The sequence below is a fragment of the Staurois parvus genome, unplaced genomic scaffold, assembly GCF_062004578.1.
Source record: "Staurois parvus isolate SC_StPar_1 unplaced genomic scaffold, SC_StPar_1.0 ptg002103l, whole genome shotgun sequence".
Taxonomy (NCBI): Eukaryota; Metazoa; Chordata; class Amphibia; order Anura; family Ranidae; genus Staurois; species Staurois parvus.
Window position 1 is genome coordinate 1,502 of NW_028319899.1, and position 26,061 is coordinate 27,562.

Here is a 26,061-nt window from a genome sequence, read left to right on the forward strand (position 1 = left end):
CTGTTCCTGGTTGTGTTTCCCCGCCCTCTGTATATATCCTGTGTTTTGTGTTAAAATAAAGAGTTGGCTTCCTGTTTTAAGAAGAGCTGGGTGCTGTCTATTTCCTGAGGATTTCAAGGGTGTGGTCCGTGGATGGTGGTGTGGTCCGTGGATGGTGTTCGAACAGGGAAGCTGCAGTATAACGGAATATACCCAAGTGCGGTCGGGTACCGGTTCCGTTACAGTTACCTCTACAATACAGGGGATTAGCAGACAGTACAAGTTTGTTCACATTAATGTTTTAAGAGTTTGGGATGTTTTACACAAACAGATGGATGGGAATTTAATTCATTGTCCAATTCCCTTAAAAGTCCACAGAGGTTTTTCCCCCCCCCCGGGTAAAGAAGGTATCACAGGGAAGTGGATTAAGAAGGAAGATGCACAATCAGGGATATAATGGTGGGGGAGGAAATAGGATCACTTAAGGAATTGGAAAAAAAAAGGAGAAGTCTTTACGAGAATGGATGAGTGGCGTTACTTTCAATTGAAACACTTTATAGGAAAGCTTCCAAAGCCTTTAAGAATAAGAGGATTGGAATCCTTTTGAGCAATTAGGTACACTGGGAGATGGGAAACACGGAACCTCTAATATTTTAGAGGTTCTGTGTTTCCCATCTCCCCGTGTACCTAATAAGTGCTCAAAAGGATTCCAATCCTCTAAAAGATTCTCACTGAAATAAATGCAGATATAGGTCCTCCATATATAGAAAAATGGGAGAGAGAAATAGGAGTAACAATAGATACGGAAAAACAGGAAAATGCATAGAATAATCCACAGAAATATAAATATGCAGAAGGCAGAAATTAATAAGTGTTTGGCAAGATGGTATATCACAATGAGTGTGGCACACAGATTGAGTGGAGATATTTCACCTTTATGTTGGCGTGGATGTGGAGGTAGAGACACAATGTATCACATATGGTGGGAGTGTTCTAAAATACATGAGTATTGGGGAAAATAGTAAAGCTTGATTCAAACAATTACAGAGGTTGATATTCTAGTAGACCCAGAGATTTGCCTTTTTCATAGTACTAAGCGTTCAGTTAAAAAATACAAAGAATCTGGTTTATTGTACTATTTGAATGCAGCAAAGGGACTGATACCCAAGTATTGGAGGAGACAGGAGGTGCCAAAAATAAAATATTGGGTGAATCAAATATGTAAATTGGAGGAACTTTATCATTTGAATGAAGATAAGATGGAGAGTCACTATACAAGATGGAATAAATGGGAGGAATTCAAAAAGTCAAGGCTAGCCTTATAGGTTATGGGGGATTAACATAGAATAATATGGAAACATATTTTGTTCATCTTTTATAGGGATTAGGATCTCCAGAAACGAACAGGAAAATGCAGAGCAGAAGAGGTCAAGGATTGGATGTGGGGGGGAATGGGTGGCATATAGGTAGGGGGAGGGGGGGGGCAGGATTAAATGATAAATGTTTTGATAATATGCTAAGGTTTTAATGAGTATGTTTGAATAACTTGTTTATCTGAAAAATTAATAAATATTTAAATTAAAAAAAAAGAAAAAAAAAAAAAAAGAAGTATTGTATACTATAGCGCAATCAAGACACGTAAGCCAGGAACCAGCATATAAAAGGCGGGTACCTGGAACAACAACCATGGTGATACATTTCATATGGCATACTATCAAACAATCTCATGTATACTGGCCAACTTTCCTACCAGAGTATTTAAAATGATTGTTAAAGAACTGCAATGCTCACTGAAAAAGGCAATCAAATCTTACCCCAAAAAGTAGGCTTTTTTAGTCTCACAAAAGTCACTGACACCAACGTGGGGAAGCATTTCTTTCTGGAGAACTTCTTTTGCATATTTAATTCTTTTTTCTTTTGTGACACCAGGCTTTGCACCCCTGGAACCTATGAAGTTTAAGGCCACATTTTGCTCCTGAATAACAAAGGCCTCATCAAGAGAGGGTTTCACCTGTAAAAGGTTAAAAAATAGAAACGGTCGTTACAAAATAAGTTGCCATGTATTTATTTTTCACCATATGTGCACCATGTTTAAATGCATTTCCATATCATGCAAGGATGGTATAAAACTTGAAGTCATAATGACCACCATCCTGTTTCTCAGTAAAAACTTCCAGGTTGAGCTCTCCTCCAGTCTTTCAGCTGATACAGCAGGGAAAATTATTTGATCCCTTGCAGATTTTGTAAGTTTGCCCACTTACAAAGAAATGAAGGGTCCATATTATTTTATTATAGGTGTATTTTAAATGATAGAGACAGAATGTGAGTGTGTAGCCCGGCAGGCCAGAAAAAGGCGGGAGGCGTATCCATTAAGTCTATGGGCTACAAAATAGCACTGCATTGCACCAAAGTAGCACAGGACCCTACCTCGAAGTCGCATCGCAGCTGTGCTGCATTGATGCGAACAGGCACCACTAGAAGGTAATGTTATCTCCTCTGTCATGCGATTCAGTGCAACTCAAGTCACATCTGAAATCTTATCAGTATGAACCAGGCCTAAACGCTTTAATGTGAAGGCAATTTCACCTGACATCAGCTAATGTAAACAATGCAGTAGAAGATAGAGCAAGAAGCTAAGCTGCTACAGAGGCATTTTAAGTGCAAATCATTGTAGAAGAAACACATTTAAAGTCCTACTTAAGACTGAACAAAAAAACATAGTAACACATTCCGCCTTCTTCCCTAAAAAAACCCCACATAAAACAGCTGTATGAAATTTCCCTAGAGATATTAGCAAAATATTATATATTAAATTACAGCACTCCCAAAACAAACCAAATAATTAATGACACTTAAACATAAAATCATAGACCAGGAGTAGACAACCTTTGAAAGGTTGAGATCTACTTGAACAAAACCGAAGAGATCAAAGATCACATGGGGTGCAGTGTTTTGTGTTTTTTTAAGGCGTTAACTAGCAAGGCCCCAATAAAAACTAAGGACAGCATGAAAAAAAAATTAGAAACAATGCATTTTTTCTACGTATGTACCGTATTTTCCGGCGTATAAGACGACTTTTTACCCCTTGAAAATCTTCTCTAAAGTTGGGGGTCGTCTTATACGCCGGTATACGGCATGCTGACACTTCTTAGGGGGGCAGCGCGGTGCCGCCGCCCCCCCACCCCTTCCAACGGAAGGGACACTAAGTACAGGGGTGGGCAGGGGCTGCTGTCTCTTACCTGGCTCCGGTCCAACGACGATCCGGTCCAGGATGCGCGGCTGCTCCCTCATTCGGTTTGGCCACTGGATGTTCGCGCGGCTGCTCAGCTCCGCCTTCTCACCGGTGATTGGGCGCCAGAACTGTAGCTCAGGAAAGGCACACAGGTGGCCAATCACCGGCGAGGAGGCGGAGCCGAGCGGCCCCGCGAAAATCGAGTGAAGGAGCGGCCGGTAAGTGTGCCGTCCAGAGGTGCTGCTGCAACCACATATGCTGGCTGCAGCAGTACCATACTAGAACAGGGTTCAGCAAGTATAATTGGTGTCAGTGGGAGGAATAGTGCCCCATCATTGGTATCACTGACACCAACGATGGGGCACTATTCCTCCCCCCCACTGACACCAACGATGGGGCACTATTCCTCCCCCCCACTGACACCAACGATGGGGCACTATTCCTCCCCCCCACTGACACCAACGATGGGGCACTATTCCACTCCCCCACTGACACCAACGATGGGGCACTATTCCTTCCCCCACTGACACCAACGATGGGGCACTATTCCACCTCCCACTGACACCAACGATGGGACACTATTCCACCCCCCACTGACACCAATGATGGGACACTATTCCTCCCACTGACACTAATGATGGGACACTATTCCTCCCACTGACACCAATGCTGGGACACTATTCCTCCCACTGACACCAATGTTGGGACACGATTCCTCCCACTGACACCAATGATGGGGCACTATTCCTGCCACTGACACCAATGATGGGGCACTATTCCTGCCACGGATACCAATCATGGGGCACGATTCCTCCACTGACACCAAAGATGGGGCACTATTCCCCCCACTGATACCAATGATGGGGCATGATTCCTCCCACTGACACCAATGATGGGGTGCTATTCCTCCCACTGACACCAATGATGGGGCACGATTCGTCGCTCTGACACCAATGATGGGGCACGATTCGTCGCTCTGACACCAATGATGGGGCACGATTCGTCGCTCTGACACCAATGATGGGGCACGATTCGTCGCTCTGACACCAATGATGGGGCACGATTCGTCGCTCTGACACCAATGATGGGGCACTATTCCTCCCACTGATACCAATGATGGGGCACTATTCCTCCCACTAATACCAATGATGGGACACTATTCCTCCCACTGACACCAATGATGGGACACTATTCTTCCCACTGGTGTGCATTGGAAGAGGGGTAGTCTTGTATGGCGAGTATAGCCCAAACACTACATTTTAACAGGAAAAGTAGGGGGTCGTCTTATACACCGGAAAATACGGTACTTGTAAAATCCATTTCTTGGAGCACGGGACACAGAGCAGGCTATTCATGACTGATGTGGGTTATATGCTACCTATAGGCAAATGGACACTGGCAGAGCAAAAGGAACATTAAGATATTCTGGTATACACCCCCTGCGTCTTCAATAAGCCCAGCACTGGGGCTAGGGGCTTTGTGAACACTCGGGGGGCTGTGGCCAGCCCAAAGGGCAGTGCCCCAAAACAAAAAAGCAATTCTTTACCACACATCACCAAAACTCTTTTGATCTTAAAAAAACTGGAACATGAAAACAGGCTTCATTGAGGACTAAGGACACTCAAAATCTCTCTTGCAGAGAGGTCACCGCTGATTGGACTGATCACAGCCAAAACAGAACTACGTCTGTCACCCAGCAAAAGATTTTGAGCTGTTGCATTGTCTTATGGACATTTGCTCAAGAGTTGCAAAGGAGATTAGCCTGTCACTTCTGAGTACTAAAGAGGGCAAGCAAGGATGCCAAGACCTGGGAACAGAGGATAGGCGGAATGGAAGTGGTCACATGCCACTGCAAACCACTTAAAATAGAGATGGAGGTGGGTAAATGTGAATATGCAGAAGGTATCTTGGAAGTCCACAGATGCCATGTAGTCTTGTCTCAGAAAGGCAATTAGTGACCTTGTGAATTTGATGCAAATATTTGCAATCAAGGAATTTGTGGATATATTTTATGTCCAGAATAGGATGAATTCCCTGTTGGACTTTGATATCGTGAACAGATTTGGGTTAAAACCCTAGCACCTGTCCTGTGGCTGTACTGGTACAACTGGCTGTGACACGAGATGGTTCAGGGCATTTTGCAAATTTCACTGTCCTTATCTAGACAGCAAGATTTTGATTGATTTGAAAGAAGAAAATTAGTAAGGTGGTAAAGTTTGAAACGATCTTATACCCTTTTGAATCATCGATTGAACTTAGTGATGAGATTTATGACTCAGAGAAAAGGAAATTGTAACAGACAGTGGCATGGCGAGACAAAGAGTCAGGTTGCACAATCCCAAAGCTTTCATGGACAGAAGCAATGTGTTTATCATTAGGAAGCATATTGAAAAGAAGCTCTCTCTTCAAAAATATATGTTTCTTTTTTTTTTAGCTTACACCTATGTGAGCTGCTAATACCTAAAAATCTTTCCAGACCTCTCAAAAGTGCAACCAGTTAAAATTGAGCTAAATAATAGGTATTTAGCTCAATTTTAGCGTGTTGCACTTTTGAGAGGTCTGGTGTGGGAGGGGCTACAGTCTTTTCTGTAGCCTCATGCCAACATTCAAGTCGGGATCCACCCCCCCTACTTTCCTATCCTCTGATTGATGTTGGGTCTTGGCTGTCTGCTCTCTCAGGAGACTTCAAAGTTCGCAGCTGCTACCCCTCCTCCTTCCTTCAACCCCACCTCCCTCCTCTTGATCAGGCTGTTCTGATCTTGAGAAGCTGGCACAATGGCTGAGTAAGAATAGCAGGCAGGTTTCTAGTGTACAGACCTTTATTAAGATGGACAAAAATTACAGAGCTGACAGGTGGGATCATATCAATAGTCACTAGAAGGAATAACCTAAAAAAATAATTACCATTTCCATCATCTCAGGATCTTCAAAGTCATAGATAATATGTTCTAATATGTCTCTGTCAGACACAAACCCCAATGCTCTGAACACGATGATAATGGGAACTTCTTGTTTAATATAAGGCAATGTTGCAACAATACGCTGACCAATAGCGCTTTTTTTGGCCCCCTGTGAAATCAAAGAACATTTTAGCAGTTTTATATTTGGTGAAATTAAAGTAAATATCTTGACGGTTCAAATGAAAAAGGTAATATAACATTTGTAACACAGCTGTTAGGCCAGCATATTAGGTAGTAAGGGTTTTTTAAACACCAGCTTCCCCGCAAGTTAATGGCATAATTTGCTAGTACGCACTGCATACTAGACCATTATGACAGACTTGCCTATAAAATGGATCCCTCCTGTCACTGCTGTTAGGGCTTCCATCTTCACCGCTCTTCCTTCTGCGTTCGTAGGCTCCGACCGTTTGAATGCCAAAGCCGTGATGACTTCATTCTCATGCATGCCCATGATGGTCATGATTGCATGTTGAACAGACTGCAATGCGCATGCACCAGTGAGCTTGGTTGCCACAAGTGTGAACGGTGCACATTTAGGAAATGTTTCCTTATCTACAGGTAAGCCTTATTAAAAGAAAAGCTAACTTTACAACTGCTTTAATGAAACTTTTCAATATGCATCACCAAACCAGTGAGAAACTTTTGCTTACCTGACCTCCCCTTGCAAGCATGCTGACCCATATAGAGCTTGTTGGTCTTGAAGAATTCTCCAAGCAAGACCGACACTCGGCAGTATAAGCATACTTTGAATCTTTCTTTGCAAAGACATATACCGTGTTTGTGGCCATTTTTTCTTGTGCGATCAAAACCTAAGATTAGATGGTCAGTATAGGAAGAATATTACATTTTAAATTTTATTAAACTCAACGCATAAATAGGTAATCTAATTTTTGTTTATGCCATTTGATTTTTTTAAACCAGTTTAAAAATATGGAGCTACAAAAACTGCAAGAAAGGGTAAATACATTTTTAAAGGGAAAACAGAGGAATAGGCAATTTGAGAGTAGGCAACTGAAGAGAACTAGGATCACCCACATCTGTATAAATACATAAAAGACTATACATACAAATTAGTAGAAAAAAATTTTCATGACAAAGAAAACCGCGCACACACACACACACACACACACACACACACACACACACACAAAAACTATTTTGAACTCAAGTTGAGATGGTAGTTTAGCTTTTTGCTAGCCAGCTTGAAAGTGTGCTGGGGGACTCCTTATGCATTTTTTTATACTTCCCTGTTCATGTCCGCCTTTCACCTTTTTTGTCATCTTCAAAATGATCTGAGCAGTTGCCAATTCTAAAAATAATGAATTAGTGGAGAGCTTTTGAGCTTGGAGGAGTGTGTCTTTACATAAGACACCCAATGCTACTAGCCTGCTCCTCTCAGCGACAATGCAGTTGATTGTAGTCTGCTCAGACTGGGGTTCTGCCATCTTCTTAAACAAGATCTTGACTAGCAGAAAGCACAGCTCACACGGGGGAGGAGCCCGAACATGGCGGCTGTGGGGAGCGAGCGGCACTAGCTCCTCGCTAGGTCCCGCTTCCCGACCCACCCAGTGACCCTCACTAGGAGCTGACCCACCGGAGTCTGGAGGGCTGGGAGTTGATCCCGGAGAGCGGGAGATGGGAGCTGGTCTAAGGCTGCAGTGACACGCCGCGGGAGCACGTGACCAGCCGCGGAGGATCTCTGGGGGAAAGAGGAAGCCGGTCGGCTTCCTGATGTGACAGGGAGCCACCGGCTCACTGCTGCCTGTACCCCCTGGCTGGCTGGCTGTCCGATCCTGGGTCAGGGAGACCCATGAATACCAGGAGACCCACCCTGCTTCCCTGGGACGAATCCTAAAGAGAAAGAGAAAAAGAAAGAAACACAGCATCGGAAACCCAGAGGAATCCCCCCCCAGGACTGAGCAGCAGTGAAGGCCCTCCACACAAGCCTGGAGCCACTGTCCTGAGAAGGGAAGGGTGAGTGAAAGCTGCTGGGGGCTGTGTTGTGGACCCCTGAGTGACATAGGAGACCAAGGGGTGAAAGAGGGGAGGGGAGGATTCCCAGGGGTTAGAAGAGAAGAAGAGAGGAGGCCCAGGTGTCCTAGGAGAGTAAAACATATAGGAAAAATAGCAAGCCTGTCTGGTCCATAAATCTTAAGGGAACGGTATAATCCCATTTTGAGAATATAGAAGAAAAAAAAAAAAAAAAAAAAAGATTTACAGAGGATATGAAGAATAAAGGGAGCAGGGCTCAAAGGGTCTCAAACAGGAACAATAAAGAAATTTACATCATATGGAAATATTACGCCAGAAAGGGCCCAAGGCGCAAGCGCAAAAGGGGAAATGGACACTAGTTCAGGAAATAGTCCTAGATTATCATTGGGCATGAATAGCAGCTGTAGCCAACAAATAGTGGATGGCTTGGGAAAAAAAGAATCTGACGGGTAACTACAAGTACCAAATAAGAAGGAGAGGATAGAAATGTTTCAAAATTTGGAAAAACGATAAAACATGAAATGACAGCTATTCGAAATGATTTAGGGCATCTGCTATCAAGAATGGAAGAAACAGAGGAGAAAGTTAAAATTCAGGCCCAAAACATAGATAATCTAAGGAAAAAAAGAAACCAATTGGAAAACACCCAGAAAAAATTGACCTATAGGATGGAAGCTCAAGAAAATAAAGAAAGAAGGTGTAACCTTCGAGTACGAGGAATCCCAGAGACTGCAAAAGGGGAAACACTATATGAACTAGTTAAAAAAATTCTAAACTCCATAAGAGACAGACCTGAAACAGACGGGATCAAGTTAGACGGAGTGTTCAGAATAGGAAAGTTCAAACAGGCTACTGAAAAGGATAGACCGAGAGACAATTGTCCAGTTCCAAAAATTTGGGGTCAAAGATGAGATTTGGAAGAAGACCAAGGGAAGATCATTAATTAAGTATGGAGATTTGACTATCCAAATTTATGCGGACTTAACAGCAGAGACCCTATGGAGAAGGAGATCCCTGAGACCCCTGTTGGAGCAAATGAGAAAACAGAATGTGCAGTATAGATGGGGTCCCTCAGCATCTCTAATTGGCTGGAAAAACGGGGTCACAGCTTATTTGAGATTTCCGGAGGAACTAAGGGATTTTTGTGATAGACTGGACTTGCAAAGAATGGAGATAACTGGGTGGGAAGAAGAAGATAAAGGAGATACAGATGATACAAGAAAACAGGACTTGCAGCGGGTCGGGGGAATTAAGTAGAAAATATGTTTTTTTTTTCTCTCTTTTCCCTCTCTCGCCCCTCCGGAAGTTGAGGCCCTCCTGGAAGCTCCGGTAAAGGGAGGGAAGTAAAGATTCTTCCTGAGTCTAGATGATAGAGAGAGGGGATCGGGGGGGGGGGGGGGGGGGGTCGGAGGAGAGGTGAGCCGTACATGGGCGGAGCTTACGCCCTAAGTTTTAAATCAATGGTGGAAACAGATCCACAAATGATTTGTAGGCAGCTTATAAGCCTAAAAATGTGTAGGGGAAAAAGAAGAGAGGGTGAGAGGGGTGGGGGGCGGGGGATGGGGGTTGGTTTAATATGCTGCAAGATAGTAGGGCCTAATAGGAGGCGTATTAGAGGAGAGATAGACAGAATTAAGAAGGATGGAAGAAATAGTTTATAACATATGTGAATGGGTTGAACTGTCCTGGGAAAAGATTTAAGTTGGTTAAAGAGTTACATCATAGGGCAACGTCAGGGGTATTTTTACAGGAAACACATTTTGAGAGAGTCAAATGTGAAATTAAAATCTAAATATTATCCAACATGGTATTACGCTGACTCTCCAATTAAAAGAGCAAAAGGGGTGACAATAGGGTTGGCAAAGAATATGAGATTTGAGCTGGAGGATAGAAAGACCGATCCGGAGGGGAGATTCCTGTTCTTGAAAGGTAAATTACAGGGAATCGAGTGTACATTAGCCAATATATATTGCCCCAACAAAAAGCCGGAGATCTATTTGAAGGGTCTGTTGAAAAAATTGATAGATTTCAAAAAAGGGCGTTTGATAGTAGCAGGAGATTTAAATCTCTGTATGGACCCACAAAAGGATGCAACCTCCCCTGTGCAGAGAGAAGGTGGTAGGTCTCAGAGCTTTGAAAAAAGCGATCCACGAGTACCAACTGGTGGACACTTGGAGAATAATGCATATGAAAGACAGAGACTATACCTTCTTCTCTAATGCACATGAGATATACTCGGGACTGGATTATATTTTAATAGATCATCAACTCATAGAACGGTTGGTTAAAATAAAAATAGAGATGAGTACATTCTCGGATCATGCCCCTGTCATAATGAAAATGGGATGGGGAAGACAGTGGACGGGAGGCCTAGGATGGAGGTTAAATGAGGCCCTTCTCTTGGATGAGGATATAGCTCAGAAGATTGGGGAAGAGATCAAGGTATATTTTAAGGAGAATGAGACAGAGGAAGTATCGACAGCCACAGTATGGGAAAGCCACAAGGTATATATAAGAGGAATCCTGATTGCGATGGGAGCAAGGAAGAAAAGAGAAAGAAGAGAGAGGGTTAGTGGGCTCCTAAAAGAAATCCTGGATTTGGAGCAGATACAAAAGAAGAAAATAACAAGAGAAACAAGACAGAAGTTAATGGATAAAAAAGATGCGCTAGAGAGATTGATGGATGAGGAGAGGAGAAGAGTATATAATAAAGTATTAAGTGAAAGATATAGATGGGGAGACAGACCAGGAAAATACTTAATGAGAGCTCTGAATAAAAAGAAAAATAGAAATTATATAGAAAAGATAAAAAATCCTAAGGGGGAGTTGGTTCACTCAACTAAAGAGATTATTAAAGTGTTCACGGAATACTATAGAAAGTTGTATAATATCAGTCCCCAAGGCTCTCCAAAAGTAAATGGAGAGGATATCAACGAAAAAAGGATGATATATTTAAAAAACGCAGGATTACCAAGTTAAGTGAAGTACAATTGAACTCCTTGGATGCGGAAATTTCCCAGGATGAAATAAAAGCAGCATTAAGAAGTACAGGTGGTGGAAAAAGTCCAGGACCGGATGGGTATACAGTACTATAAAAAATATAGTGAAATATTGTTACCGAAGCTGAAGAAGTATATGAACGATCTGGGAGGAGGGATGGAGGGGAGAAGAGAATCTCTTCAGGCCCATATTGTACTCATTCACAAGGATGGAAAAGATCCTTCTCAGTGTTCCAGCTATAGACCAATTTCATTATTTAACACCGATACCAAGTTGTACGCAAAGGTTCTAGCAAATAGGCTGAAAGATCTAATGCCTGAATGGATACATGGAGATCAGGTGGGCTTTGTCCCAGGGAGAGAGGGTAGAGACAACGGGTTGAGAACTCTGATGCTTATTCAGAAAAGTAGAAAAGGGAAAGCCCCGGTGGTACTATTGTCGATTGATGCCGAAAAGGCGTTCGATAGCGTGGACTGGGGCTTCATGATGGACAACTTAGAAGTGTTGGGGATTGGAGAGAGAATGCGTGAGTGGATAGGTAAATTATATAGGGAGCCCACCACAATCATTACGGTAAATGGGGAGAGGTCGGAATCCATTGGGATGTCCAATGGAACAAGACAGGGCTGCCCACTGTCCCCCCTGTTGTATGTTTTGTCATTGGAACCCCTGTTGTCAATGATAAGGAATAGTGGAGCGGTAAAGAGAATCCAGATAGAAAATATAGAACACAAAGTAGCGGCCTTTGCGGATGACCTATTGTTTTATGTAGACAACCCCCGAATAACATTACCAAATATAATGAAGATCTTGAAGGAGTATGGTGAACTATCAAATTTAAAAATTAATCCAACAAAAACAGAGATCTTGAACATCAACATATTAAAGAGTGAAAAGGAAAAGCTACAAAAAGAATTCCCCTTTATATGGAGAGAAAAAGAATTAAAATACCTAGGAATAAAACTTGCCATCTCATATAAACAACTGTATAGATTAAACTATATTTCTTTGATAAATGAGACCAAGGAAGAATTAAAAATATTAGAAGGTGGAAACCCATCATGGATAGGACGTATAAACCTAGTTAAAATGGTAATCATACCCAAAATACTGTATAGATTCCAAATGGTTCCAGTCAAACTCCCAGAGGCTTTTTTTAAGATAATAAAAAAAATGTTAACAAGATATATCTGGAGGAATAAAAAACCAAGAATATCATACGAAACATTGAGTAGGACTAAAGAGAAAGGGGGAATGGGACTACCTGATGTCAAGAGATACTATAAAGCAGTAATTTTAGCAAGAATCTATGATTGGTCATTTAACCATAAGGGGAAGAGTTGGGTAAAAATTGAAAATGAACTGAGTGGGATTTGAGTAAGATGATATGGGCCCCAGCACATTTTAGAAGAATTAAAGAAAGCACAAGTATTTACACTTTAAATGTTTAAGGGTATGGGATAATTTACACAAAAGTATGAAATGGGAATTCAACTCTATATTAATGCCTCTTGCAAATACTGAGTATTTCCCCCCAGGAAAGGATGAGATATCAGGGAGATGGTTTAAAAGGGAAGATATCCAACTGAGAGATGTACTGGTAGAGGGGGAATTTAGATCATTTAAAGAATTAAAAGAGAAGGGAGACATTTTTACTGGAATAGATGAGTGGAAATATCACCAGGTAAAATGTTTTATTGGAAAACTTCCAAAACCCCTGATATTAAAAAAGGAGTGGAATATGTTTGAAAGGTTGTTAGAAACTCGTAGAGATGGGAAACATGGTATTGCTAAAATTTATAGAATACTCACAGAATTAGACACAGACACAAAGTTAATTTTTATAACGAAATGGGAAAGAGATATGGAGGTGGTGTTAGACGAGGATCAACAGAACAAGATATTTAGATTGATACACGAGAATGTTAGTATGAGAGACGTGGAGATTAACTATAAGTGTTTGACACAATGGCACATTACACCGAGCATTGAGCACAAGATGAGTGGGGAGAATTCAAAAATGTGTTGGAGAGGATGTGGGGAGATGGGCACAGTGTTTCACATATGGTGGCAATGTCCGAAAATTCAAGGTTTCTGGAAGACAATAGTTAAATTAATAGAAATAATAACTGGAAATGACATAGGGTTAGACCCAACAATGTGTCTCCTACATAATGTTGAGACAACAGTAAATAAATATAAAGAATCAGGCGTATGGTACTATTTAAATGCTGCAAAAGGGTTGATACCCAAGTTCTGGCAGAAAATAGAGGTGCCGAAGGAGGAAGACTGGATCAATAGAGTAAATCAGATTAGTAGAATGGAAAAATCTTACTATATGCAGGAAGATAGGTTGGGAATATACTATACGAGATGGGAAAAATGGGAAAAATCAGGATTGAAAGAGAAATATAGAAAATTATAAACTAGGAAGTTATTTAAAGTCATTGAGCCTTGAGAGATTGAAGAATTTGCAGAGGGGAGGGAGGGGGAAGGGGGGTGGGAATGGGTTGGGAGGGAAAGAAAAGAGTTATTAGAAGGGGCAAGGCAGAAATGTAATGATTATTTATATGTATTGTGTCTCTTCTTATGGAATTTTTGTAATATGAAAAACTAATAAATATTTAAATTAAAAAAAAAAACAAAAAAGCAAGATCTTGACTGTACAGTAAATAGTGTGGAGGAGCTACTAACATCTGGGTTAATACTGGAAAACCACAAACTACTTGGCCAGTATGGCATCATGACTACTGCTCTCTGTTTGGATCTTCAGGGAGCATTCTCAGTACCCGAGTTATAAGGTGAAAAAATATGCCAGAGTAATCCCAATTGAACAGAGAACACATCCTGTGCTAGAGACTGCAGGCACTAGAAACAGGTGGAAGCCAACAGTAGATCAAAGGAAAGTCTGGAAGGCCACACTAAAGCACATAACCACTTTGTGGTATAGAAACGTAACTCCATACCATATGTCAATGGGACAAAAAAAGGTTCAGAGACCTACGCAGAGACAGATTGTGTGCCACTTTCCACTGCAAATCTGCAAAAAAAGTCCGAGTGGTTGAGAACTTAAAAAGGGAGGCATTTCAATTGAAAATGTCCAAAGATTTGAGGCAAAAAACTTCTGGCAATTGCACGCTGTTGAAATATGTTGTGGGAACCAGCTTCAAATGGTAATGCATTATGGACACAGCCACTTGCTTAAAGCTTTTTAGGGCTGTTTTACCCTCTTTTATTGAAGCAAAGCTCAGAGCATCAATGGGTTTCCCTTGCGGGGGTTATTCAGCATTTCTTTTCCACCAAGGAAACACACATCCATTAGCTTCCTGGCTTAAAGCGCTGCTGCTCTAGGCTCACACTTTAGGCTCTATCTTCCAGACAGTCGTCTCACACAAGCTTTGTGCATAAACCTAGCAGCTCCTTGCCGCACTGGCTACCACCCATCTGTTAGGTGAAACCTTCCTGACTCCTGGGCAGATACCTCCTCTGTCCGCTGGGGTGGAGTCCTGAACCTTAATCCCGACTGAAAGCCCTGGATAATTAAGAAAACACCTTTTTACACTGTGGCAGGGCACCACAACAAATCAGGTCTGACATCACTTATTAAAAAGGTACACCAGGTGACATTCCTTGCGTCTTCCCACTATACTTGCTCTACAAAGACACCCCCATGCCTTTACGGGTGTATGCCAAAAGTGCTGATTCTGCCTCTTTCTGGGGACCACACTAGCCAGGTTACCATATAAAATTACAAAGTATTTTTTTTGTTTTCTCTGAACCTTTTCCCTTCACATTTAAAAGGGTCACATTATTAAATGCTTTTTTAGTAATAAAGTGTGGGCTCTTATTGGGGTTACACTGGCTCCTCTTTGCATTCCATGTACGGTCACCCTCTTATGCTCTGTGTTATTAATCCAGCTATGTGAAGAATAAAATCAAAATCAGCGCAGTAATAACAAAAAAGTGATTGCTGTTAACACATAACCCAGTGTTTTTCACCACACCTCTACATACACATCATACATTTAGATGTAGCGCAATCCAGATGAACAAAGACAAAACAAAAGTGCCCGGTCTTCAAATTATATTCCAAGTGTCAAACAAATCCTCAACCAGGGGGCAGTAATCTTAATGCTTCCTCTTAGCTTCTAAAGAATCCCATCCAATTGTCACATGCTCCACTCAAATCATATGTTCACTTTCCTTTGTTGACCCCAATTATAAATTAAGGTCATAGCAAGATTTTGGCCCCACCATGGGCTATTAGGCATCGGCTCTCCTTCAGGCTTTTGTTCTCCACCAGCAATGTTTCACTCTCCACGTATACATGCAAAAACTCAATTTTTTTCTACATACTTGCCTGTACAATCCATTTCTTGGAGTACATCAGACAATGAGCAAGCTATTCATGACTATGTGGGTTATATGCCACCTATAGGTGAATGAACACTGGCTGACCAACCAGAGAGGAAGTCTTCTATATAAGAGGAGGGACCTCTGTGTCCAGTGATGTACTCCAAAAAATGGATTTTACGGGTAAGTCTGTAGAAAAATCCAGTTTTCTTTATTATACATCATGGGACACAGATCAGGCTATTTGTGACTATGAAGGATTTCCCAAAGCAATCAAGAAATTTGAGAAGAGGGTGACACCATGATAGCCACCGTCAATCCCTCAGGACCTACTCAGCAGTCCGTAAAATACTGCAGCCAAATGCAAAATCCTCTACGGCTCTGACATCCACCTGGTAAAACCTTGTGAATGAGTTAACCGAAGACCATGTAGCGGCCTTGAAAACCTGAGCGACTGACGCCCGATGGAAGATTGCCCAAGAGACCCCACTCTCCTTGCAGAGTGTGCCTTCACCTGAAAGGGTGAGCCCTTACCTTTCAAACCATAGGCTTGAATGATCAATTGGCAGATCCAATGTGAAATAGTCACTTTGGATGCTGTCTGCCCCTTCCTAGGCCTTCGTAACATTTCATAACTTTTCGTAACTTCGTAACGTAAGAGCGTTCGTAACATTTCAAAAGAGATATAAGACCCATCCCTCTGAAAATCAGATAATCTGATAAGGGCTCGATCATACCACCAGCGAAACGCCTGTTGAGAAGAAAACACTGACAAAATTTGGGTCACCGAAAAATGATGAACCCGGTGAAACAGAAGAGACAAGACCCAATTTAAGCTTATAGCGGGACTAAAGTATCAATGAGTGGGTGACGATCAAATTGTGGGTCAACAACGAGCTAGGGGGGATTTTCGTACATAATAAACCTGGTAAATAGAACGGGCGAAAAGATTGAGACTTAAATCTAACCCAAGGGGGTCTTGGAGTTAATAGTCACCCATTGTGCCAATTGTGAGAAGCGGGCAGATAAGTAATAGAGGCAAAAATCGGGGAGGCCGAGGCCTCCTATGCGTTGTGACTTGTACAGAATGGATGAGGTAAACCATGGACACTTATTATGCCAGATAAAATTATTAATCACCTGTTGAAAGTTATCAAGGAATGATTTAGAAACTGAAATTGGGTGTGCTCAAAATAAAAGAAATTTAGGTAAAACGTTCATTTTCACCGCTGTGACCCTATCCAAAATTGAGATGGGGTCCCCGTGCCAGATCTTTAGCAAAGTATAAATACATTGTGGATAATTAGCTGCAAATAGTCCAGAATACCTGGGCATAAGATAGACCCCCAAATACAAAATCCGGTCTGTGGACCAGCAGACTGGGAAAGAGCTATGGAGGGACCCCCGCAAGGGTTCAGTGACATTTATAGCCATGACAACTGATTTAGTAAAATTTACTGTGAGACCCGATATGGATGCAAAAGCGTTCAGCAACATACATAAATTATGCAATGATACTAATGGGTAAGAAAAAGCATGACATACATAACTTGAATTGTGAGACCAAAAGTGGGTACCCCGGAATATTCGGGTGTGATCCTATAGCAATAGCCAAGGGTTACAAAACAAGTGCAAATAGTAAGTGTGAAAGTGGACACCCCTACCCAATGTAAAAAAGTCAATTACAACCTGGGAGTCTAATCCTTGTCTGGGGGGAGGCATACAAAGCTTGTACCCCAGACAAAATTCATCAATGAAGCCCAATTTCTGCAGCAGTGAAGACAAATGGGGCCAGAGGACCCTATCAAAGGCTTTATTATTGTCTAGGGTCAGTAACAACACTTCTTTAGAATGCAAATTGGCATCCTGAATAACATTTAATGTGAGACATATTGTCTGTGATAAGTCAGTCCGGAATAAATCACGATTGGTCAGGTGAGGTGCCAATCTATCTGCTAAAATACGGCTAAATATCTTTAAATCATTATTCATTACAGAAATAGGTCTATAGTTTTGTGGTAAAAAAATCTTATAAGAGTTTAGGTAACAGGGACATATGAGCCAAAAGTATCTCCTCCGGGAACCTGCCGCCTTGTAAGATATCATTGAACAGAGATACCAAAGAAGGGGCTAACAGAGGGGCAACATGCTTAGAATAACTAGCCGAGAACGCCTCGGGGCCCAGTGCTGTGTAGGTTCTCAATGCGTTAATCGCTCGGGTTACAGAGTCTCCCAGAGTACATGGGGCATTAAGGGAATATATCTGAGGGGTGTAAGAGCAGGGAGGGGCAGAGAATCAAGCCATGAGCCTTTGAGGGGAGTGGGAATTGTTTCTGGGGGAGCTAACAAGGAAGAGTAAAATTCTTTAAAGATTTCCACAACTTCATGAGGCAGAGATGAAATGTTACCATTCTTAGTACATAGCTTATAGATATGTGAAGGTCATATAGAATGGTTACGTTTCTGTGAGAACATAGTTGACGCTGAATTGCTATGTAATAAAAAGGAGGCTTTAAACCAACAAAGCTTTCTCTGTTTTTTGGGAAGTAAAATATTCAATGCTAAGCGCTTTTGCGATATCAGGTTTCTATTCAAGAGAGATGGGTTGCCCACATGAGTTCTGTAATGTGTTTCCAAATCACTAGTAAGGTTTTGAATTTGTTTCCAACGTTCCCTATTCCTGACTGCTGCCATAGCGATAAGGCAGCCTCGTAGAACCACCTTGTGGGCCACCCATAACATAGCTGGGGAGGTGTCAGGAATTGCATTCAGTTGAAAATATTCTTGGATGGAAGCAGCTACTTCTTGACGGGCGTTAACGTCTGTAAGCATAGAGTCATTCAACCGCCAAGAGTAGGGAGTAGATGCTAGACCTATAAAGGTGATTGACAGCGCCACAATATGGTCTGACCAAGAACACAAATGTATTTCCGCCGTTTTAGATTTGGCCAGCAGGACAGGCGTGCAATAGATACACTTCAACCTAGCATAAGAGTCGTGTGGATGAGAGTAAAATGAGTAGTCCCTTGCTCCCACATCATGTGCTCTCCAGGAGTCCACCAGCTGAAATGTATCTAATCTTTTTGTAAGAGAACAAACCTAATAACAGTATTTTTTTTAAACATAAAAAAAACTTACAATGCACTGTTCCAAATTATTACGCACAGTAAGTTTCAAAACACTTTATAGGTTGTAAAGAACTGAAAATTGTCATTTGCTGTGTTTGCAGCATATTTACTTGAGTTGATTGTAGCCGTATTAGTGCACTTGCGACAGAAACAATTGATTACTGTCCGTGATACTTTTTTTATTTGCACTAACAAACAATTTTAAGGACAAGCTTTCAGGGAGTGTCTCCTTCAGGTCAAAGCAGTACTGATCACAAAGGGTTAGAAGAGATGTTTTGGAGTAGGAAGGAAAAAAAAAAAAAAAGGAGAACAGAGAAGACACAGCAAAAGCAGTCTGGGGAGGGGGGAGAATACACTCACAGGGGCAGTGATGCTTGAGGTGATAAAACTGTTGGATAATGAGTGAGGAATCCCATGTCCAAATTCAGGCTGTTATCTCTTGTGTCAAATAGAATTATTCTTAGTTCAAAAGTTTTTCTTTCCTGGATGGATTTGAAATGTCCTTTAAGAACTAAAATATTGAGGTCTCCCATTGTGTGGTCTGGTTGTGCGAAATGGTGTCCCACAGGTGTGCAGAAGTCATCTTCTTTATGTTCCTTGATGGTATGTCTGTGCAAATTCATCCTTGTTTGTAACTTCTGTCCTGTTTCGCCAACATAGGATCCTGTGTTACGTTTTCTGCACTGGATAAGGTATACATTACTGGAGGTGCAGCTGTATGATCCAGAGATAATAAAGATCCCTTTTGAGTGTGACACTTTTTGATGGATTGATTTGGTTGCACAGTTTGCAGCATATTTTATTGCAGGGTTTGCTTCCATTATTTGTGACATCATCAGAAGGAAGTTTCCTACTGATTAGTTTATTTCTGAGGTTGGGGGGGGGTTGTCTGAAGGCCAGTGTTGGTGGTTGCTGGAATATTTCTTTCAGAGTTCCATCCTCTGTTATGATGGGTTGTAAATCTTTGATTATTTTTCTTATTTTTTTTTCTCTTTCCTTCCAACTAGAGATGAGCGAAGTATTCAAAAATTCGATTCGACTGATTCGGCGAATTCGTAGAAAAATTTCGATTCGAGTCGAATATATTCGCTGTGAATTTAACTTAAAAAAGGGTGTTTCTAGGCTTCAGAGAGACTTAATATTAGTGCTGAACACTGTACCTTTAATTTAAATGCCCTTGGAGTCTGCTGGGGAAGAGAAATAATACTGTCAGGCAGTATGACATGCAGATGAGTGCCGTCGATCTTAGAATCACCGCACACTTCACTCATTTGGCCAGTCACGGGGCCAAAACCAGAGTGTGGAGCCACAGTGTGGCGGTGGAGGCAGCAGCAATGGGAGGCCATACAGCACCCTATGACAAAAATGGAAACCACCAGCAGTGTGAGGAGACCTGAAAGTGGCACATGGCAGAGTGTGGCGATAGAGACAGCAGCAATGGGAGGCCGTACAGGGACCCATGACACACTCTGGACCTGGCAGCAGCATGAGGAGGCGGTACAGGGGCCCATGGCAGATTACGGGCCTGGCAGCAGCATGAGGAGTCGGTACGGGGGCCCATGGCAGATTACAGGCCTGGCAGCAGCAATGGGAGGCCGTACAGGGACCCATGACACAATCTGGACGTGGCAGCAGCATGGGGAGGCGGTACAGGGGCCCATGACAGATTACGGGCCTGGCAGCAGCATTTGGAGTCGGTACGGGGGCCCATGACACACTCTGGACCTGGCAGCAGCATGAGGAGGCGGTACAGGGGCGCATGACAGATTACGAGCCTGGCAGCAGCAACTTGGACAGGAGGACGTTCAGTTTCTGCACCGTCTGGTGCGTGCTCGCAAACTGTTGTCTCTTCGAAACGGATTCCAAGAAAGACTGCTGACGGAATCCGTGAAGAGGAGTAGCAGGAGAAGGAGCATCTGAACGAGCGGAATATGCCAACAAGCGACAACAGGGGCCCATGGCAGATTAGGGGCCTGGCAGCAGCTATGGGAGGCCCGTAATCTGCCAGCACCCTATGACAAAAAATGGAACCCACCAGCAGTGTGAGGAGACCTGAAAGTGGCACATGGCAGAGTGTGGCGATGGAGACAGCAGCAATGGGAGGCCGTACAGGGACCCATGACAGACTCTGGACCTGGCAGCAGCATGAGGAGGCGGTATATAGGGGCCTATGGCAGATTAGGGGCCTGGCAGCAGCTATGGGAGGCCCGTAATCTGCCAGCACCCTATGTCAAAAAATTCTACACACCAGCAGTGTGTGAGACCTGAAAGTGGCACATGGCAGAGTGTGGCGATGGAGACAGCAGCAATGGGAGGCCGTACAGGGACCCATGAGAGACTCTGGACTTGGCAGCAGCATGAGGAGGCGGTATAGGGGCCCATGGCAGATTAGGGGCCTGGCAGCAGCTATGGGAGGCCCGTAATCTGCCAGCACCCTATGACAAAAAATGTAACACACCAGCAGTGTGAGGAGACATGAAAGTGGCACATGTTTGGGGCATGATTCATGGCGGATTTAGTCAGTTGTGTCAGGAACTGGTGGTTTGAAATCCAGACTAATCCACGCCTGATTCATTTTCACAAACGTCAGTCTCTCCACACTTTGGGTGGACAGTCGTGTCCTCCGCGGAGTTGCAATACCTCCTGCCGCACTAAACACGCGCTCCGATGCCACGCTACTGGCCGGGCATGACAGCCTTTCAAGGGCAAATTCAGCTAGTTGGGGCCAAAGGTCAAGTTTCGTTGCCCAGTAGTCAAGGGGATTGTCTACCTCGGTTGGCAGGGTGCTGTCCAAGTAGGCCTAAGCCTGTTGTTTGAGGTCCTGCTCCAAGTCCACCTGATGCTGCTGCGGCTGGTTAGTAGTTTCCTCACTGCGCTGGTGAAGAAAGCTACTCATCATCGACTGCAGACTGAGGCAGCCGCTGCTGGTGGAGCTGCCACTGCTCCTACCACCCCACCCCTCCCCTGCTGCCATGGCAGCGGAACGCGAGCGCACAGGGCCCACAGTGTCTGAGGATGGACGTTGGCGCAGACAGGCAGAGACCAGCTGACTACATAGGTGGTTTTTATAGTACGTTATTTTGGCCTCCCTCTCAGCAGGTGTGAAAAAGGCCACCATTTTTGAACGGTAGCGAGGGTCCAACAAGGTGGACAGCCAAAAGTCATCCCTCTGTCTGATGGTTATTATTCGGCTGTCGCTACGCAAGCAAGCGAGCATGCTATGGGCCATTTGTGCCAAGGAATGCGAGGGACTCCCTGCCTCCATCTCCACAGCATACTGCCACGGTGCGTCTGGGTCCTCTGTCTCCTCCTCCTCCTCCTCCTCTACCAGATGCTCCTGCTCCTCCACTCCTGTCCGCTGAGTGGAAAAACCACCCATTTCACTCAATAATTCCTGAGCACCAATGTCCTCCTCTACCTCCTCCTCTTCTTCCTGTCCTGCCCCCACAGGGGTCATGTGGCGTTGAGATCTGTGCGCCACGTCTACCGCACCCTGACCAGCCATTGTTAACAGCATTTGTTCCAGGACGTGCAACAGAGGAATGACGTCGTTCATCCCATAGTCCTGCCAACTCACGAATAGCGTGGCCTCCTCAAAGGGCCTGAGCAAGCGCAGGTGTCACGCATGAGCTGCCAATGGCTGACATCTAAGTTACACAGGGAGTACCTTTATCCGCTTTTAACATCAGGAAATCGGTGATGGCCTTTCGCTGTTCGTAAAGGCGGTCTAACATATGTAGGGTTGAATTCCACCTTGTTGCAACGTCACAGCATGAGGAGTCGGTACGGGGGCCCATGGCAGATTACGTGCCTGGCAGCAGCAATGGGAGGCCCGTAATCTGCCAGCACCCTATGACAAAAAATGGAACACACCAGCAGTGTGAGGAGACCTGAAAGTGGCACATGGCATGAGACACTGTGGACCTGGCAGCAGCATGAGGAGGCGGTATATAGGGGCCCATGGCAGATTAGGGGCCTGGCAGCAGCTATGGGAGGCCCATAATCTGCCAGCACCCTATGTCAAAAAATTCTACACACCAGCAGTGTGTGAGGAGACCTGAAAGTGGCACATGGCAGAGTGTGGCGATGGAGACAGCAGCAATGGGAGGCCGTACAGGGACCCATGACAGACTCTGGACCTGGCAGCAGCATGAGGAGGCGGTATATAGGGGCCCATGGCAGATTAGGGGCCTGGCAGCAGCTATGGGAGGCCCATAATCTGCCAGCACCCTATGTCAAAAAATTCTACACACCAGCAGCGTGTGAGGAGACCTGAAAGTGGCACATGGCAGAGTGTGGCGATGGAGACAGCAGCAATGGGAGGCCGTACAGGGACCCATGACAGACTCTGGACCTGGCAGCAGCATGAGGAAGCGGTATATAGGGGCCTATGGCAGATTAGGGGCCTGGCAGCAGCTATGGGAGGCCCGTAATCTGCCAGCACCCTATGTCAAAAAATTCTACACACCAGCAGTGTGTGAGGAGACCTGAAAGTGGCACATGGCAGAGTGTGGCGATGGAGACAGCAGCAATGGGAGGCCGTACAGGGACCCATGACAGACTCTGGACCTGGCAGCAGCATGAGGAAGCGGTATATAGGGGCCTATGGCAGATTAGGGGCCTGGCAGCAGCTATGGGAGGCCCGTAATCTGCCAGCACCCTATGTCAAAAAATTCTACACACCAGCAGTGTGTGAGACCTGAAAGTGGCACATGGCAGAGTGTGGCGATGGAGACAGCAGCAATGGGAGGCCGTACAGGGACCCATGAGAGACTCTGGACCTGGCAGCAGCATGAGGAAGCGGTATATAGGGGCCTATGGCAGATTAGGGGCCTGGCAGCAGCTATAGGAGGCCCATAATCTGCCAGCACCCTATGTCAAAAAATTCTACACACCAGCAGTGTGTGAGGAGACCTGAAAGTGGCACATGGCAGAGTGTGGCGATGGAGACAGCAGCAATGGGAGGCCGTACAGGGACCCATGAGAGACTCTGGACCTGGCAGCAGCATGAGGAAGCGGTATATAGGGGCCTATGGCAGATTAGGGGCCTGGCAGCAGCTATGGGAGGCCCGTAATCTGCCAGCACCCTATGTCAAAAAATTCTACACACCAGCAGTGTGAGGAGACCTGAAAGTGGCACATGGCAGAGTGTGGCGATGGAGACAGCAGCAATGGGAGGCCGTACAGGGACCCATGACAGACTCTGGACCTGGCAGCAGCATGAGGAGGCGGTATATAGGGGCCTATGGCAGATTAGGGGCCTGGCAGCAGCTATGGGAGGCCCGTAATCTGCCAGCACCCTATGTCAAAAAATTCTACACACCAGCAGTGTGTGAGGAGACCTGAAAGTGGCACATGGCAGAGTGTGGCGATGGAGACAGCAGCAATGGGAGGCCGTACAGGGACCCATGACAGACTCTGGACCTGGCAGCAGCATGAGGAAGCGGTATATAGGGGCCTATGGCAGATTAGGGGCCTGGCAGCAGCTATAGGAGGCCCATAATCTGCCAGCACCCTATGTCAAAAAATTCAACACACCAGCAGTGTGAGGAGACCTGAAAGTGGCACATGGCATGAGACACTGTGGACCTGGCAGCAGCATGAGGAGGCGGTATATAGGGGCCCATGGCAGATTAGGGGCCTGGCAGCAGCTATGGGAGGCCCGTAATCTGCCAGCACCCTATGTCAAAAAATTCTACACACCAGCAGTGTGTGAGACCTGAAAGTGGCACATGGCAGAGTGTGGCGATGGAGACAGCAGCAATGGGAGGTCTCCCATTGTCCCAACATGGCCCAAATAGTCCCAACATGGGCCCCCTGGCCACGCTTGACTTTCTGGCCACATAGTCGACATACGGCTACGTTTACTTCCTCGGGCGGCTTGACGAAAAATTGCCACACCGCCGAGTAGGAAACTTTGCCCCCGATACTCCTCACTGGCTGACTGCTGCTTCCTCCGTGCACACCGGCACCACTACTGGCCGTGGTGGTAGGCTGCAGTGGAGCTGGTGCTCTACTCCGTGGCCGTTTGGCTCCACTGACACTGCTTCCACTGACACTGCTGCGACCCTGCTGCTGTCTCCTGGGCAACCCACCGACTGTTTCGCTCACTGCCAAGCTGCCACCCTCTTCTCCTGATGATGCGGAAGAAATTGCCTGATGACGACGAGGCTGCCAAGTGCGATCAACCTCCTCATCATCAAGTAGGGTCTCTGCCTCACTACTAGCCCCCTCGGCTGCGTCTGGGTCAGGAGACAGACCTGTCTCTAGACCGGCTACCGAGCCACTCTCCTCGCCACTACTTCTTCGCCTGGCTGCTGAAAAGGCGGATGTCTCCCCCCGTTCCTGACCGCCCTCTGTTAGCTCTTCCTCACTGTACAGTGGGGCTGAGCCCACAGCATGCGATACTTCGCTTGGTGAGGGAACACCAAAGGACAGGGGCAGGTAGAGGACACGTGATTTCAGTGGGCTTGGTCCCGGGCCATGCCAACTAACGGTTGTGTCTGACGTACCCACCGACCGTTGGCTGTAGGTGTCAGAGGTGACCTGGGAAGAGGAAGACGACCGAGCCAACCAATCGACGACGGCAGGGTTGTCGGTGGAGACACGACCGCTGGATGACACCGGGAGCACTGGCCTCTGGCTGCGAATAGTGCTGCCTCGACCCCTTCCTCTGCTGCCACGTCTGCTCGCTCCTAAAACATTGCCTCCTCTGCCACTCCTCTGCATGTTGTCTGACATACTCTTTAATTAAACGATTATGTGTCCCTGAGTAACAATTCTGTGTCCCTGAGTAACAATTCTGTGTCTGTGCGAGTAACAATTCTGTGGCCCTAAGTAACAGTTCTGTGGCCCTCAGTAACAATTCTGTGTCCCTGATTAACGTTTCTGTGGCCCCAAGTAACAGTTCTGTGGCCCTCAGTAACAATTCTGTGTCTGTGCGAGTAACAATTCTGTGTCTGTGCGAGTAACAATTCTGTGTCTGTGCGAGTAACAATTCTGTGGCCCTAAGTAAAGTTTCTGTGGCCCTAAGTAACAATTCTCTGGCACTCAGTAACAATTCTGTCTGTCCCTGAGTAACAATTCTCTGGCACTCAGTAACAATTCTGTCTGTCCCTGAGTAAAAATTCTGTTACCCTAAGTAAAGTTTCTGGGGCCCTGAGTAACAATTATCTGGCACTCAGTAACAATTCTGTCTGTCCCTGAGTAACAATTCTCTGGCACTCCGTAACAATTCTGTCTGTCCCTGAGTAACAATTCTCTGGCACTCAGTAACAATTCTGTCTGTCCCTGAGTATGAATTCTGTGGCCCTAACTAGCGTTTCTTTGTCCCTAAGTAACAGTTCTGTGGCCCTGAGTAACAATTCTGTGTCTGTGCGAGTAACAATTCTGTGGCCCTAAGTAACAGTTCTGTGGC

The 26,061-nt window shown here is 44.9% G+C and overlaps 1 protein-coding gene across 1 annotated transcript in view; it reads right to left on the minus strand.

The window, feature by feature from the left end:
* Window positions 1–1,789: 1,789 nt before the first annotated feature.
* Window positions 1,790–26,061, minus strand: part of LOC149432804 (DNA-directed RNA polymerase II subunit RPB2-like) — a gene marked incomplete at its 5' end in the record, with an annotated part of 100,897 nt that continues 76,625 nt past the window's right edge. Inside the window, 3 exons of the mRNA XM_089664928.1 lie at window positions 1,790–1,990; window positions 6,116–6,280; window positions 6,822–6,980. Coding sequence (XP_089521054.1) covers window positions 1,790–1,990; window positions 6,116–6,280; window positions 6,822–6,980 — 525 coding nt within the window. The remainder of the gene's footprint in view (window positions 1,991–6,115; window positions 6,281–6,821; window positions 6,981–26,061) is intronic.